Source organism: Lynx rufus, unplaced genomic scaffold, assembly GCF_022079265.1.
Source record: "Lynx rufus isolate CCGP_SWC_20201006 ecotype Redwood Valley unplaced genomic scaffold, mLynRuf1.p SCAF_16, whole genome shotgun sequence".
Classification (NCBI taxonomy): domain Eukaryota; kingdom Metazoa; phylum Chordata; class Mammalia; order Carnivora; family Felidae; genus Lynx; species Lynx rufus.
The window spans coordinates 10,783,175-10,799,978 of record NW_025814830.1 but is presented as its reverse complement, the minus strand read 5'-3'; the positions used below and the strand labels follow the sequence as shown (position 1 = coordinate 10,799,978).

Below are 16,804 nucleotides of genomic sequence, written 5' to 3'. Positions count from 1 at the left end.
AGAGGAAGGGACTAAGGTCATTACTTACGAAAGGGGATTGGAAGCCGAACAAATAAGTCATTTCTCAAGCTCTGGGACACCAGAGCTAGGAGAGAATTTTAGAAATTCACAAGTAATCTTAAACTGTTCTGTAGGCACAAAGGTAGGTTGGACTTAAGGCATAAATAGCTTCAAGAGAATTTTGAATTTAGGTATAGTCCATATCAGTTCCCTAAGCACTCAGTAGAGTGTGTACCAGGAGCCTGGTGAGCCAGGCTTCTCTAGAACTCTCTCAGGGGCCCCAGTCATAGACAGGAGTCAGGCCAGAGAACCCTCTCAGGACACACTGCTGAAGCCATTCTGGCCTCTAGGCTTCCACAGGGCGGGATGGAGAGCTGTTGACCTCAGTGATGGGTGAGAGAGATGGAGGCCAGAGAAGAGGACATTTCGTGCATACTTGAAGCTAACTGGAAAGGGGACCCAGGGGCTCCGTGTCAGTGCATCCAAACCCTTCCCACCTTCTCCCCCATAATAATAGCTCACGTTAAGCCCTTACGACACACCAAGTACTGGCTGTACTTATATACTAACTTGGAAAGCAGTGTTTTTTAGTGGCTCTAGGGTCAGACTGTCTAGGGTTAGATCCCAGGTCTGTCATTTGCAATATAACAAAGTAACTTTCTGAGCCTTGGTTTCTTCCTCTCTAAAACCAAGATAGTAACTATGCTTACATTTTAGGGTCGTTGTGAGCTTTGAGAACAGTGCCTGGCATGTAGTAAACACTCAGTAAATGTCAATTGTTTTTATTGTGAATAACTCATTTAGTCCTCACAACAACCCCATGAAATTGGTACTGTTATTTTCCCCATTTCATAGGTAAGGAAATCCCCATGGGCTGCTAGGAGCCACAGAGTTGCCTGGCTTCCCTCATCTCCCCAGGCCCATTGCCTTCGTAACAATCCCCTTTATTTTTCCGAATATTTACGTATAAGTCAGAGAAGCACCATGGTTATAGGGTGAGGTGGCTCCTCGGGCCAGGACTCACACCGGCTTTAAGTCCCAGTTCTGGCAGACAGTGAGAGCAAGAATCTAGCAAGACTACAGCAGGCTCAGAACTCAGCAGCTTCACACCCCTCCACACCAGGGAGGGCTCATCTCTGCTCTGACATCGGTGGCAGGAGTTCTTGGTTGTGGTATGGCTGTGCCCCCAAGTAGGGCTCTTGTGGGGCAGGCCATTTTCTTATGCAGCTTTGTCACACTTCCCTACCACCCCATCCTGTGAAGGCAGTTGGATGAGCACTAAGTACCAATCTTGTCTGTATCTCAGAATCACCAGTGGTGTTTATTCTATTTATTAGAGCATGTTTAGTTTTTGCATTTGTTTTCAAAACTTGTAAAATCAAACCCTATAAAAAGTAAAAAGTGAGATCTCCTCCCTTCCATACTTCCATCTTCCCAATTGGTGTATGTTTTGCGAGAGATTCTGTGATGTATGAGTATGCACATAGTCTCCCTTCAGCTTTTTCATTATTTTGATCATTTGTTTAAAATGTTTTAATGTTTTATTTATTTTTGAGAGAGAGAGAGAGTACGAGTTTGGGAGGGGCAGAAAGAGAGGGACACACAGAATCCGAAGCAGGCTTCAGGCTCTTAGCTGTCAGCACAGAGCCTGACATGGGGCTCGAACCCACGAGCCTGAAGATCATGACCTGAGCTGAAGTTGGATGCTTAACTGACTGAGCCACCCAGGCACCCCTGTTTTGATCTTTTTTTTTTTTTTTAAGTTTATTTAGTTATTTATTTTGAGAGAGAAAGAGCATGTGTAAGGGAAGGGGCAGAGAGAGGGAGAGGGAGAGGGAGAATCCTAAGCAGGCTCCACGCTGTCAGCGCAAAGCCCTGAAACCAAGAGTTGGCTGCTTAACCAGCTGAGCCACCCAGGCGCCCAGATCATTTTAATATATAGAGTAGAACACTGTGCATATTAACCAATTTCATTTAACAGTGTAACTTGAAGATCATTTCATATCCAGCACACATGTATATGCCTCATTGTTAATGGCTGCGTAATAGGAAGAATAGGTATTTATAGAGGCCTACCTGGGTATCAAACAGTTCTTTACGTTTATTACTCATTTAGTCTTCACAACAGCTCTGTAAGGTAGTCTTACGGTTCCCTCATTTTATAGATGAGTAGACTGAGGTCTGGAGAGGTTTAGTGACAAGGAGACTGAGGTCTGGAGAGGTTTAGTGACTTGCCCTGGGTCATACCACTGGTCACAGGTGGAACTGGAATTTGACTTTAGAGCTCTTGCTCCTGACCAGTAGGCTCTACTTTATGGTCTGTTTGGTCTCGCTCATACAAACAGTGCTGCAATGAGTACCCTTTAAGCATCTCTAAGATAAATTCCTAGAATTCTGTGGAACTGCTAGTTTGAAGTGATGTGGATGTAAAAGATTCCTGGTTACCACATCGCCTTAAAAAGACACGGCACCCTTTATACCAAGAACCTGATGCTCATCCCAGATGGTTTGCACTGGGATTTGGGGGTAATGCCTAGCCAGGGTTGAGAATTGATGTGGAACGAATTCACTGATGAATGAAAATAGGAATCAAGGTCTTCAGCCGCAGCCCCAGGTCAGATGGCAAGAATATATAACAAGCTGGTACTTAGATGGAGAGGTAGGGAAAACTTAGAATGAGAGAAGGAGGGCTATGGTGTATATCAGAGTCAGCAGGAAACCTGCCAGGACTAGAGCAGAGCATGACTAGAGAGAGAAGTGGTCACAGAGGCAAATTCTACAGACTGTTAATGACTCTTAATGGACATGGGGACTCTGGGGCACCTGGGTGGCTCAGTCGGTTGAGCATCCGACTTCAGCTCAGGTCATGATCTTGGAGTTTCTGAGTTCAGGCCCCACATTGGGCTCACTGGTGTCAGCACAGAGCCTGCTTTGGGTCCTCTGCCCACCTCTCTTTGCCCCTGCCCTGCTTGCGTGCACACTTGCTTGCTCTCTCTCAAAAATAAATAAACACTAAAATAATAATAATAATAATAATAATAATAATAATAATAGACATGGGGGCTCCAAGACTAAGGAGGCCTGTGTCTCCTGTCTCGGTCCCTCCCTCAAGTAGAACAGCCCCCTTGCCTTATTTGTGAAGGAAGTAGCTTCTTCCTGGGCCTAGAGGCCTACCTTGTGGGAGGAACTGTGCATCCTCTGACTTTATCTCTTCCCTTGTTTGTTATGGGCTTCCCATTCCCTTGTGTTTCCCAAACTTGCGTCATTGTCCACATCACCTGGTGGGAGGGAAGTGACTCTTAAAATCCAGCCTCCCCACCGCCCCAACCCTGACCCAACCCCTGAAATCAGAATCCTGAGGGGATGGGCCTGGGAACACAAGTTCTTCTGCTGACTGGACGGTTTGAGAGATGATGCTCTGCTGGATGATTCATTTGTTACAGGACATGAGAATAGGAATCAGAACATCCAGGAGTTCTAGATCCAACTCTGCCACTAAAACCTCTTGTGCATTGGACCAGTTCCACCCCTCTTGAGCCTGAGGATCCATAACTCTCCAAGTGCCTCTTGGGCTCTGAAATAATGTACCAAAGAAGGTAGAGCCACAGCCAAGCATATAACTTTGGGGGCTCAGCACATTTTTCTAAAGGAATAGCTCTTAATATTTTATGAGATGGGGGGTGCCCGGGTGACTCAGTCAGTTAAGTGTTCCAACTCTTGATTTTGGCTCAGGTCATGATCCCAGGGTTGTGGGATCGAGCCCTGTGTCAGGCTCCGCACTTAGTGTACAGCCTGATTAACATTCTCTTTCTCTCTCTCTGCCCCCTCCCCTGTGCTCACTCTCTTTTGAAAAAAAAAGTGGGGGAGGGGCGGAGGGAGGAAGGAAGGAAAGAAAGAAATGGGCAGATAGGAGACCTGGTGGCTAGTTCGATAAGCATCTGACTCTGGATTTCGGCTCAGGTTATGATCTCACAGTTTGTGTGATTGAGGCTTGCATCAGGCTCTGCGCTGACAGCACAGCACGGAGCCTACTTGGGATTCTCTCTCTCTCTCTGTCTCTCTGCCCCTCTCCTGCTCATTGCATGTTGCACACTCGTTCTCTCCCTCCCTCTCAAATAAAATAAACTTAAAAAAAAAAGGCAGGGAGTACAGACAGCTTGATCTAGGCGAGTCCCAACCCTGGCTTCATGTCAGAATCACTCAGGAACTCTATAAAAATAATCTGAGGCCTGGGTCCTATCCCCAGCGAGTCTAATATTTTTTAAGCTCCCTAGTTGGCTCTTGCGTGCATCCAGTGGAGAACCACTTGTCTTGATACTGACGCTGATGCTGGGTGGGCCCAGGAAGGTGGTGACCTGCTGGGAGTGGGGAGTTGGGGCTGTAGAAGGGGAATCTGGTCTGGGCTCTTCCTCTCAAGCAGTTGGGAGGGTTTAAGGAAGTCCCCCAAACCCAGGCAGCCAGCATTGGTTTCATAGAAGCAGAATCTGAAACAATACCCAGGAACAGAAAAGCAATACCCTAAGGGTCTGTGGAACAGGAAGGAGAGGCCCCAGGTTTCCCCTTGTTGTCATCCCTGTTGCTTCTCCCACTGCTGTCTTCCCTGCCTGTGTGGAGCTGTAACAGTAATGCTAGTCCTCTCTTTCCTCCTGATGCTGACTTGGACCAAAAGAATAGAGCCAGGGAAGCTGAAATCCCCTTCCCTCCCAGGTCCTTCAGCTTCCTAGGCCACATTTCCTGCATTTCTTTCCTCCTCCTGTCCTCTGAGTCAGAGTCCCTGTATCCAGCAGGTTTAAGCTCCTCCCTATCTGGCTTACTGAATCTGGGTGGGGAAACTGAGGTCAGGAGGGGGCCGTGGCTGAATGAGTCACCAGAGCTCAACTCTCATGCCTCCACCCTCCCTTTCAAGCTCTACTGACACAGTTCATCAAACAAAAATGTGAGCCCCCTGGCCCTCCCCCATGTTTGTGTGAGCTGGGGTGAGATAGAGAAGGGCATGTTTGCAGCCAAACCTCAGCCCCTGTGACTAGTGCCTGAGGCTGCCACGATTATTGCAACAGCCCAGCACGTAAAAATGGATTTGCTCTGTGGCAGTGTCCAAGATATATTTGGCTCCTATGATTTGCCAGGACCCAGGGTCATGACCTATTTAGCTTTGGTCACCTGGCCAAGGAGGGTACTCATGCACAGTGTCTCTGGTCCTCTCCGTGCCTGCAGAATCTGGGTTTGCAGCTTGGTGAGAAGCAGCCATTGGCATCATGGCATTCCCAGCCCCCTCCCCCATCCGCCCACCTCCAGAATTTCATCATTGCTTGTTGTACGTCTAGCTCAGAGGAACCAGAGATATGTCTGTTTTTGGTAAATAACTGCACGAAATCCCCCACCCCTGTTGGGAATCTTAAGGGGGAGTCCCAGATGTGCCCTCCCATATTACTTGCTCCCCACAGCCCTGAAACAGCGTGGGCTCTAGATCTTCAACCAAAAGCAATGATAATATTTAAAATGACAGGAGTACTTAACACATGTCAGGTGCTTTGCATGATTGTCTCATTGAACCTTTACAACAACCCTGTGACATAGTGGCTTTTACTACCCCCACTGTACAGAAAAGGAGACCAGGCTCCGAGAGGTTAAAGGACTGGCCCACAAATATGTTGACCTAGCTCATAGAAGCAGAGGTAGATTTTGAATCCAGGCAAGTTTGCCTGTTGAACTTGTGCCCTTACTCAGTATACTCTGCTAGGATATGAAACAGGGTCACCTGAGGTCAGGGGATCCTCGAGAGGGCACGCTATACACACATAGACACCACTACCTTCTAGGAGACCATCTGGGTTCAATTCTGCAGGTATTCATTGGGCCCTCGCTGTGCCCCAACTCTGGGCCAGACTTTTCTGATCTGAGCAGGAAACGAAGTTTCATCCCCACCCGTCATCTGCAGCCCCAGCTGGGCTCACCCCAAGGGGCCTGAGGCTGCGCAAATTCCTTGGACCAGATCCAATGCTCACTGATGCTTCCCAGTCATGGGAGGCCCGCCCTCCCCACCACACCGCTACACAGACACATGAGCACACATTTCCCCAGGGTCAGCCTCCAGTCGTCCAAAACCACTCTCTCCTTTATCCATGGTAGAACAAGGTCCTTCATTGAGCCCAACCCTTGGGGCTGTTCTGTCACGTCCCCTGGCAGTACCAGAGGAGAAGCTGTGTCCCTTAGCCCTGGGGTCCTGGCAGTATCCTGGGGTGGGGGAGGGACTAGACAAGGCTTCTCTCTGTCCCAGATGCCTCTGGCTACTCTGTAAGGCCTAAACAACAGCGATTGAGAACATCAGGGTAGGGCTGGAAGGAGTAGGCTGACTGTTGGAGGAGAAGGGAGAAAAACACCAATCACTGAGTCATACTGAGTGCTTACTGTGGGCAGACTCTGTCAGGTGCTTTACATGCACTGTCTCCCTAAATCCTCTCAGCAGACCTGTAATCCCTCCTTTCCAGAGGAGGAAGTGTATTGCCCAGGCAACTGCATAACACAGCTGGGATATAAGTCTTTGACTTTCTGTCCCTAATCTTCATCACGCTATTTCTCCTCATCAAGAGCCAAAAACTCAGGGATTAAGCCAGGGGAATGGGGTACCAGGGTATTCATTCCTATATGATCTAGTGCCATGTGGAGGTGGGGGGGTGGGAAAGGTGAAGGCTTCCTCAAGTCAGGAAGGCCTGTCCCACCTTGGAAACATCCTTAGATATGGAGATGACCTAAGAGACAGCCTTGTAGTCATGGGAAGCTGGTTCAACAAGGTTTCCTAGCCTTGAGTGGTAGGTCCTGCATGAGATCAGGAAAGCCAAGGATGGCGGAGGGGGAAGGGGGTGGAGAACAAGAGATTTGGCATTGAAGAACTAGTATAGTGTTGTTGGTAAATGTTCCTCCCAATTCTAGAAGCTGACAGACCTGGGCTCAGGTCTTGGCTCTGTCTGTTTGAGAAAGTGATTCCCCTCCTGAAATTTAGTCCCTCATCCATAAGATGGCAATGTTTTTTGTTTGTTTGTTTAATGTTTATTTATATTTGAGAGAAAGAGAAAGAACATGAGCAGGGGAGGGGCAGAGAGAGAGGGAGACTAGACTCTGAAGCAGGCTCTAGGCTCTGAGCTGTCAGCACAGAGCTTGATGTGGGCCTCGAACTCACAAACTGCGAGATCATGACCTGAGCCGAAGTCAGACGCTTAACTGACTGAGCCACCCAGGTGCCCCTTTTTTTGTTTTTTAATTTTTTTTAATGTTTGTTTATATTTGAGAGAGAGAGAAAGAGCATGAGTGGGGGAGGGGCAGACATAAGATGGCAATGTTAAAAAGAGTTGAGGTGAGGTTCTTAGCATAGTGTCTGGAATATAGTAAGTGCTCAATAAATGTTATTCATTATCATTATTGTGTAGTATTACTGTTCTATTTTGGCCAGTACTATGGGCATAGCAGGAATTGATGACTCTGAATGAATAGATGAATCCCTGGGCACTTAAACAGAGGTTCTTTAGGCAGCTTAGAGCAGAGAGTCCCAGGCCAAGAGAATGTGCAGTTATATGGTGAGTTGGGAGTTGTGTATGATTCATTTTCTTAGGGCTACAGATGTTAAGTGTTTCCTTTGCCCTATAGCATTTTCTCCCACCCTGCAGTCCATTGAGCTAGTTCACAGAAGTGGTAACAAGGTTTTCAAGGAAGACCTGTAATAGCTCCTTCCCAAGGCCACCTTTATGTGGCGGGTCTGGGGCCTTATTACTTAGGGAGTGACCTTCTGGGTCAAAAGGGGAAACCTGGCTCATATCCATGAGACAGATTTAGGCCCTCACACTGTGGGATAGGAAGGAGATGTCACCAGATCACTGTGGCATGGACTGGTCAGTGAGGCTTCCTGGAGGAGGGCAGGTTTAGGCAGTCCATTAAAAGACAGAATTCAAATGGGAGGAAAGATATTATTGTAGGTTCAAGCCTTGGATCTCAGTGTAAGTGTGGAAACTTGGATGAATGTGATGTGGAGAGAGCCCCAGGGAATGTGGGGGTATCCCACATCTTTATCTGGAGGAATAGGAGGTGGCGAGTGCCCTAAAAATGAAGGTGCTGTCGGCTAGGAGTTCCTGAACTTGAGTCTGTTGGTTGCCATTGGAAGCTCCTGGTCAGGAACATGACATTTGGTGTGCTTTTGAGAAGACAAATCCGTCTGGGTGAATGGGACCAATTGGAAGAGGAAAATCTAGAGGCTGGTCTCTACCACTTAAACAGCAAGCATTTAGTAAATATATTCTTTTATATGCCTGGCCACTTTCCGTTCTTTATCAGCTTATTGGATCTCAGAGGAACACTGTGAATTGGGTACTGTAATTATCCCCAAAACTATTCAGGTTAGGAAATCCGTGTGCAGTGAGGTTCAAGATGACTTGCCCAAGATCTAGCTAGTAAGTTGGAGTCCAAACTATCTGATTACAGAGCCCAGACTTTTAACCATTGTGTTCCATTGTCATCCGCTGTCAGGGAAGAGGCTCTTCTGATAGGGGAAAGGAGATAGAGGCCATGGAGATAAAGAACAGGGATACAACGAGAAGGGCAGGCCTGGGGACAGCAGGAGGAGCTCAGATTCCAGAGTAGCAAGTTTGGCTGATTGGGGGGCCACAGCAGGTATTGGAGAGTAGGAGTGCTGGAACCAGGAAAAATTACTCTGGAAGTAGGGTGAGTGCATTTGGTCTCACCTGTATGAAGGACCAGCTCAGAGGTCAAGGGGTCATGAAGGGAGAAGGGAAAGGAGATTGGAGCTGAGGGAGCAGGCTGAGGGAGTCCCCTACCCTGGCTTCTCTGACATTCCCTTTGTTCCCTCTGTAGCCATCGTCAGCCAGTGGCAGCAGGAGTCCAAAGAGAAGGTGGTATCCCTCCTGCTGTCCCACCTGCCCCTGCTTCAGCCAGGCAACACGGAGGCCAAGTCGGAGTACATGAGACTGCTGCAGAAAGTGCTGGCCTACTCAATCGAGAGCAATGCCTTCATCGAGGAGAGCCGCCAGCTGCTCTCTTACGCCCTCATCCACCCGGCCACCACACTGGAGGACCGCAATGCACTGGCCCTCTGGCTGAGCCACCTGGAAGAGCGGCTGGCCAGCGGCTTCCGCACCCGGCCTGAGCCTACCTACCACTCACGCCAAGGCTCAGATGAATGGGGGGGCCCTGCAGAGCTGGGCCCTGGGGAGGCAGGGCCAGGCTGGCAGGACAAACCACCCCGGGAAAATGGACACGTGCCCTTCCACCCATCCAGCTCAGTGCCGCCAGCCATCAACAGTATTGGGAGCAATGCAAACACAGGTGAGGGAGTGGGGGGTCCCTACTTGAAAAAGGTCAAACTGGGCTCTCTCTCTTTACTTGCTCTTTGGTCCTGGGCAAGTCTCATAACTTATCCGGGCCTCAGCTTTATGAGGCAGTGCAGAGGTTGTGAACTGACATTCCAGAAGCCATATCTGACCTACAGACTTGTTTTGTTGAGCCCAAACACATTGAAACTTTGGTTTTGTCTTATGCTTTAAAATAAATTTGGTGACATAAGAAATTGAGAATTTTCCCCTAAAACTCCAGATTTCAGCTTCTCTTAAAAAGGAAAAAAAAAAAAAAAAATCTGAAAACTCAAGGCTTGTATTCCTATAGCAGCAGTAAGAAGGGGTTGAAGGATTAAATATTGTCCACCCCCTTCAGACCCTGCACATGTACCCCAGTTGGCCTCTGGCCCCACCACCTCCCTTTGGGCATGTCTGACACCTGCTTGGCCTCTGAAAGTATTGAGTTAATGGCCAAAATCTAAGGTCCATTCCAGCTTAGACATGGTGGATTTGTGGATGTGGTTTCAGCTAATAGCATTGTTTCTGAGAAATCTGTGTTTGTAAGCCTGTTTATATATAAGATGTAATTCACTCTATATGGTAGTAGTAACGGTAGGTAGTGTTGAGCATTGACTGTGCTGTGAGCACTTTTCTGACGTGATCTCGTTTAGTCCTGGTCACAACCTTATCATCGGCCTCATTCTATAGATGAGAACACTGAGATCCAAAGAGGAGAAGTCATAACAAGTAGTAGAACTGGCCACGGTTCAGACTTGGGAAGTCTGACACCAGATCCTGCCTCTGGCCACAATGCTGTTCTCCAACCAAGTGGTCTAGAAAGGGCTATCTTGGTAAGCACCCCAGAGGCTGGGGTGAGCAGTAGGAGCTGGTATTCTAGTGAGTTTTTGAAATACTAGTGTAAATGAACAAGGTAAGGGAAAGCGGGATTTCTGAGACTTGGTGAGATAATATTACCTGACTCCAGGTGAGAGGTTTCCAAGATTTCCCCTCAAGATGGCTGGTCCCCTTTGGCTGGCTGGTACTGGCTAAAACAAGTCAAGAGAGTGGCAGTGAAATGTCATCCATGCCAGTGGGCGGGGTGAACCCTGGGTCTCTGGTACCCAGCTCTGTGGCACCTGGTACACACCCTCTGTCCCCTGAGTATCTTTCTTTCCCCAGTTTAATATGGATGTCCTGGCCACCTGCCTCCCTCCTAGGTGTTGGTAAGAATCAGGGAAAACAGGGATGGAGGGCATTTCTGGCAACTCTGGCAACCCAGAGGGTGTTAGACCTTGTTTTATAGTCTCAGATCATCATAGTTTCTGGGTCCAAATGGAGAAAATATACTAATAATGATAATTCTAGCTAAGATTGTTGAGCATTCGGTCTTTTCCAAAAGCTGTTCTGAGAACTTTATACATACAGATTCTTTGGCTGAGTCACAGAAGAGTCACTTGCCCCAGGTGGTATAGCCAGCATTGAAATCCATGCAGTGTGGCTCCACAGCTCATACTTGTAACTACTCTGCTACATTGCCTCCACCTAAAAGTGACCCTCCCATAGATGCTCAGACCTCATCAATGGGAGGGGTTACCATGCAGGGTGCCCATGCGTTTCTTCCTCCCCCCAATAGGAATAGCAGCTATGAAAGGACTAAGCAAGAACATTGTCAGAAAGGGGGTGTGAACCAGAAGAGAGAAAGGAATTGGGCATTCCAGGTAGAGGACATAGCATGAAAGGAAGGCACGGGGTGGCAAATTGGAGTATGCAGACATGTCTGGCTGGGATGGAGAGGTGCAGGGATTTAAATGAGTAATTGCAGTAGCCAACATCCACGTTTACTATGTGCCTGCCCCTGTGCCAAGGACATTACTTGGAAACGGAGGCAGAGGGGGCAAACAAAGTGACTTGCCCAGGATCATAAAGTTAATAGGTGGCGGAGCCAGAATTTTGGTGCAGATCTGTCTTGACTCTCAGATCTCAGTATATTAGGGCCACATTCTGGGGGGCCTTGAAGGATAGGGTGAAGCTTTTCAATTTCAAGCAGTTGCAGGAAACAGGAAACCATTAAAATATTTTTGAGTGGGGAGCAGCAAGGACTGGCCTGTAAGGGCAGGCAGGGTGGGTTTGGGGTGCTGCCAAGGACAGACCAGGGTTTCTCGGAGAGTGTGAGGCCCTGGATCTCCGGCCGGCATTCCTGTTTTTATAGCCCTCATGCTGTGGCCAGCCTCCACCCCAGTGCCTGGCCAAGCAGCCCTCCTCGGGAACTGCACGATCATTCCAATCAAGATAATTTCCTGCCCTCTCAGCCTTGCCTGCCTTCTTCTTGGCTGAGAGGGAAGGAGGAAGAAGCCATAGGCACCAAGACAGGCCACAGAAAAAAAGAAAAACCTATACCAAGTCCCCTAGGGCCTAGAAGGTGCCATTTTCTGGAAGGCCAGAGCCTTGGAAGGAGCCCTGAGCAGAGGACCCCAGAGGTCACAGCAGAGGTGGAGGCTAGCCTTAGGGGGCTATCAGTGCACTGCCCTTTCCCTCAGGTGATTTCCTGGCTAGGAACATAGATATTGTAATAGATGAGGGAAGGTGCTTTGGAGCCTGTACCAGGCTGGTTGTCCTTCCTGGGCTGAGTTTCAGTGGAGGACTGACAGGAATTCCAGCCTTTCCATCAGAAACAAGGCTAGGTCTTAGGTCTGTGCCTCCCAAACTTGCTCTGGGAACTGGGGCAAAGGGCTTCTGTTCCCTGAGCCTTGATGTTCTCACCTACCCAGGGTGAGGTTTTTTGGCTTCGTTTCCTTGTCTTTTTTTTTTTTTTTTTTTTTTGACTTTGGGTACTTTTGGATTCCCTATGCCAAGCTTAGAGGCACCCTCAGGTCCATAGGTGCCCTCTTTTTGGCTTTTATGAAATGAGGGCTCTTGTGTATCATAACCCTGCACCTGGTCATGGCAATACAGAAATGCGTGGGTGGGGTTGCTGTTCTACATGAGCCCAGAGTCCAGTGCAAGAGGCAGGCTAGTGATGGAGGCAGTAAATGCTAGGCTTGAGGGCCCCAGGGAATGCAGAGGAAGGAGTCATAGAAGAGGTAACACTTGAGTGAGGAGCGAACGCTGAAGTGGCTGTCAGGGAAGGGTGGAAGAACAGTGAGCTAGGCAGAGGGAATAGCTCCATGTGAAGGTCTGGACGCTCGTGGAAACCTGCCCTGTCCTGAGAATGGTTCAAATCAAGTTGAATCCCTTTTCCTACCTCAGGAATGGGATGGATGGAGGGTGTGAAACATCCTGTGGAAGAAGGCCTCGATTCACCCTGAGTCACTGGGCCTCACGGGTGGCTGATTTTAGCTCAGTACCAGAAAAAAACTTTGGCAGGTGGTAAGACCCAATGACAGGGATGTTGAGGAAGCAGTTTATTTCGTTCATTCATTTACTGTACAAATACTAATGAAGCAGCTCCTCTGGGCCAGGCTCCCCTGTAATTACTGACGATACAAAGATGCTGTCACAGATCTTGTATCGTAGCAGGGGGGTATACAGTTAATAAGCAGGTAAACAAATAACTAGGTAAGATCACTTCAGTTTGTCATGGGTGCTGTAAAGAAGATAAGTAAGTATCCTGTGATGGAGTAACCAAGATTGGTGGTGGGCAGCTAGTCAAGGAAGGCCTCGGAAGAGATGTCATGCTTGCTTGAGATGAGATTTGAGGAAGCCAACTGCCAAGATCAGGAAGACAAGAAGAAAGCAAGTGCACAAGACTGAGGTTGGACAGCTTGAGTGTTCCAGGACCAAATGGGGGGTGGGGGTGGGGGAGTAAAAGCTAAAAAGGCTTGAACTGACAGGTGAGCTGTGGGAGGTGAGAGGTCAAAGGGTCCAGGTCCTGCCAGGCCTTGTAGGCATGTGGAAGAGTTTGAATTTTATGCTCAGTGTGAAGGGAAGGGATTGACTTGGTCAGATTTGCATTTTTAGAAGGATCAACATGGCTTCTGTGAGGTGAATGGGGCTGTAGGAGGCAAGAAGGAAGGCAAGAAACCAATAAGGAGACTGTGGCAGTAATTCCAACAAGGGACACCAGTGACTAGGACCAGAGTGCTGGAAGAGGAAGTAGAGAGATTCAGAGATGTGGCGGAGAGCTTGCCGATGGGTTGAGTGTGGGGAGTGAGGGAACGAGCACTATCTGGGAGGTGGTTCCCCTCACACCCCAGGGTCCCTTGCCCTTGTTGGATTCTGGGGCTGAGCGGCCATCCACGGCACCAACCAGGGGGGCACAATCTCCTGTGGTCAGATCTCCAAGCCTGACCTCTTGCCTCTCCCCCTCTGGCCAGGTCTCCCCTGCCAAATTCACCCCAGCCCGCTGAAGCGCTCCATGTCTCTCATCCCCACGAGCCCCCAGGCCCCTGGTGAGTGGCCGAGTCCGGAGGAGCTCGGGGCCCGGGCTGCTTTCACCACGCCCGACCACGCACCCCTCTCACCCCAGAGCAGCGTGGCCTCCTCTGGCAGTGAGCAGACGGAGGAGCAGGGCTCCAGCCGGAACACCTTCCAGGAGGACGGCAGTGGCATGAAAGGTATGACAGGGGAGGGCAGCACTAGGACCCTCTGAAGAGAGGCTTCTGCATGGCTTAGAGGACAGAAGGGAGCTGGAAGCTTCCAGCTTCCACCTTCCTGTCACCCTCTACCCTGCCCTAGGCAGGGACAGGTCTGAGGGGAGGAGAGAGTCCCTGCCCTTAAGGCTCAAGACTGAGCAGAGAGATCCCCACAGGCCCTAGTCTGATGTGGGAGAAATCCGTGCCCTCAGACACCCTAGCCTGACAAGGAAGCCAGGACAGAGTGGTAGCTGATGGAACAGAGCTTCTAGGAAGACTTTTAGGGACGTCGATGAGGCCATCCTAGTACATATCCAGTCGGACAGCTCAGGAGGGTCAGATGTCCTGCTGTCAGGGAAGGCCACCTACAAGGGTGTGGCTGGGCAGAAGAAGTGGCTTTTGGACCCCTGGCTTCCGCTTACTCCTCCCAGTTTTCTGCATCTTTAATGTTGTCTCTGGTTTATTCCTGGTTCCTCCCCACAGTCCTCCCTCTGCCCTGGTCACAAGGGCCGGACTCCTGACCTCTTGGTCTCCTTTTCCACAGATGTACCCTCATGGCTCAAGAGCCTCCGCTTGCACAAGTACGCAGCCCTCTTCTCACAGATGAGCTACGAGGAGATGATGACACTGACTGAGCAGCACCTGGAGTCTCAGGTGAAGCCAAGGGGACCATCAGGGAAGGTGTTGGGGGTGACACCATTTTGACAGTACTCTTGAAGCCCAAGCCTCTTGCATCTCCTCAGGCCTTGTTGGGGCACCCCAAAGTATCTATCCCCTTCTGCCCCTACCACAGAATGTCACCAAAGGTGCCCGCCACAAGATAGCCCTCAGCATCCAGAAGCTGCGTGAGAGGCAGAGCGTCCTCAAGTCCCTGGAGAAGGTGAGGACCTGGTATCCCCGTCTTCAAGGCCACCCGGCTGCCTACTGGCTCTGGGTAGCCTCCCCTTGGGGCCTTCACAGCCCTCAGGTCTGATGTCCAGTGGCCCCAGCCCTAGGGAGGGAGGCCAGGAGCAAGTCAGATCACCGGGGTCACTTGGTTGTGGCTGAGAGGCTCCCCTTTTAGTCCTGGTCTTTGTCTCCAGACTTTGTTAACTCAGTCCCTTCTGTTCCCTCTCGTTTCCATTTCTTAGTGGTATTTCTGGTGTCTGATGTCTGAATGTCTCCCTGTGTGCATGATCTCTCTTTCCGTTTGGTTCTCATCCACTCGCTCCCCTTCCGTATCTGCCTCAGTTTGCATTCCTTGTCCCCTTTTCCTGCCACTTGACTTCTGCTTCCCACCCCCACCCCCAGTGTCTTGATCTGAATCTCTGGGTCTGAATCTGGTCCCATTCTTGGCGGGACCCTGAGACCCCAGCATCAGACCTCCTTGAGCCCCATGGAACGTCACCTCGAGGGGGGAAGAAGGATATGCATATACAGATGTGTACGTATGTGTGAGCGTGTAGTGCCCTTACTTCCTTTCTCTAAGTGCTAGGACCCAGGGTGCCACCAGCCCTCTCCGATCTCTGTCTGACCTCGCTTGTATAGTCATTCTACGTAGCTGTGGGGGTCAGCATGTGACCCTGTCTGTGTCCTCCCTACTCAGGATGTGCTGGAAGGAGGGAATCTGCGAAACGCTCTGCAGGAGCTGCAGCAGATAATTATCACCCCCATCAAGGCCTACAGCGTCCTCCAAGCCACCGTGGCTGCTGCCGCTGCCGCCACCCCTACTGCCAAGGATGGGAGCCGGGGGGAGCCACCACTGCCAGGTGCTGAGCCTCCCCTGGCTCACCCCGGCACAGACAAGGGCACTGAGGCCAAGGACCCTCCAGCTGCAGAGAGCTACCCCCCTCCACCAGCTCCAGCTCCCACTGATGGCAGTGAGCCAGCCCCGGCTCCCGTCGCCGACGGAGACATCCCCAGCCAGTTTACACGGGTGATGGGCAAAGGTGAGACCCCCCCCCCCCCAAGGCCCCTAAAGAAGTTCGGGGACAGGGAGCCAAGTGAACCAGTCGTCAGGGATCCAATCCAAGTTAAATGGTGGGAACAGCTTTTTTAGAGTATCCTGGGAACTAGATCACTTCAGAGAGTAGCTGAGACTGAAAGTAGCAAGTGTGTCCAGAGCAGAACGTCTGCCGTCAGGTGTGTCCAGGTTGATGGTACGAGACAACTTTTACTTACCTTCAGAGTGTCTCCAGCCCGAGCAGAAGACCAGACAGTGTGTCGGTGGAAGTGGTGTGCAGTCGGTGCGAGGCAAACCCACGGCTTCTTTCACAAGGAACTAAAGTCCACAGACGGATATGTTGAAACTCATAACGGGCTCAGCCTTTCCTAAGGCAGCATGGCATAGCAGATTTTACACTTGGGTCCATATCATTTTAGCTGTGTGACCTGGGGCAAATGATTCAACTTCTCTGTACCACTCTGGTGGGCTTTTATATCCTAACGATAGCCAGGGGCTGTGCTTGGCACATAGCTAGAGCTCATCCAGCCTGAGTTTCCTCTTCCTCCGATGCTGGCCGGCAGGGACTGGGGGAGCTAGACTATGGCAGGGGACGTGCTGGGGCCGACCTTCCTCTCCCCTGTCCCACAGTGTGCACCCAGCTGCTGGTGTCCCGACCAGACGAGGAGAACATCACCAGTTACCTCCAGCTCATTGAAAAGTGCCTGACTCATGAGGTGAGGCCTCCTCTAGAGTCCCAAGAAGGGAAAGGCTGCCCTGTCCCTCTCAGGATCCACACCCTCATGTGGTCCTCAGGGCCCTGCCCGGCTGGCACCCACCCTCGTCTCTCACCAGTGTTGGCTTCAGTGGGTACCCTGTGCTCTCCTTCTCAGAGCCTTAATACCTATTCCTTTTTTGGGAGCCAGTTTCCCCTCCCTGCTGCTGGTCCCTCGGCTCTCATTTCCAGCGTATAC

General features: G+C 50.2%; 1 protein-coding gene across 2 annotated transcripts in view; it reads left to right on the top strand.

The window, feature by feature from the left end:
• Window positions 1–16,804, top strand: part of SAMD4B (sterile alpha motif domain containing 4B) — a 37,246-nt gene that overhangs the window by 14,314 nt on the left and 6,128 nt on the right. For both annotated transcript variants that reach the window (XM_047078068.1, XM_047078069.1), the window contains exons 3-8: window positions 8,860–9,330; window positions 13,652–13,891; window positions 14,454–14,563; window positions 14,703–14,789; window positions 15,495–15,837; window positions 16,482–16,567. In XM_047078068.1, coding sequence (XP_046934024.1) covers window positions 8,860–9,330; window positions 13,652–13,891; window positions 14,454–14,563; window positions 14,703–14,789; window positions 15,495–15,837; window positions 16,482–16,567 — 1,337 coding nt within the window. The remainder of the gene's footprint in view (window positions 1–8,859; window positions 9,331–13,651; window positions 13,892–14,453; window positions 14,564–14,702; window positions 14,790–15,494; window positions 15,838–16,481; window positions 16,568–16,804) is intronic.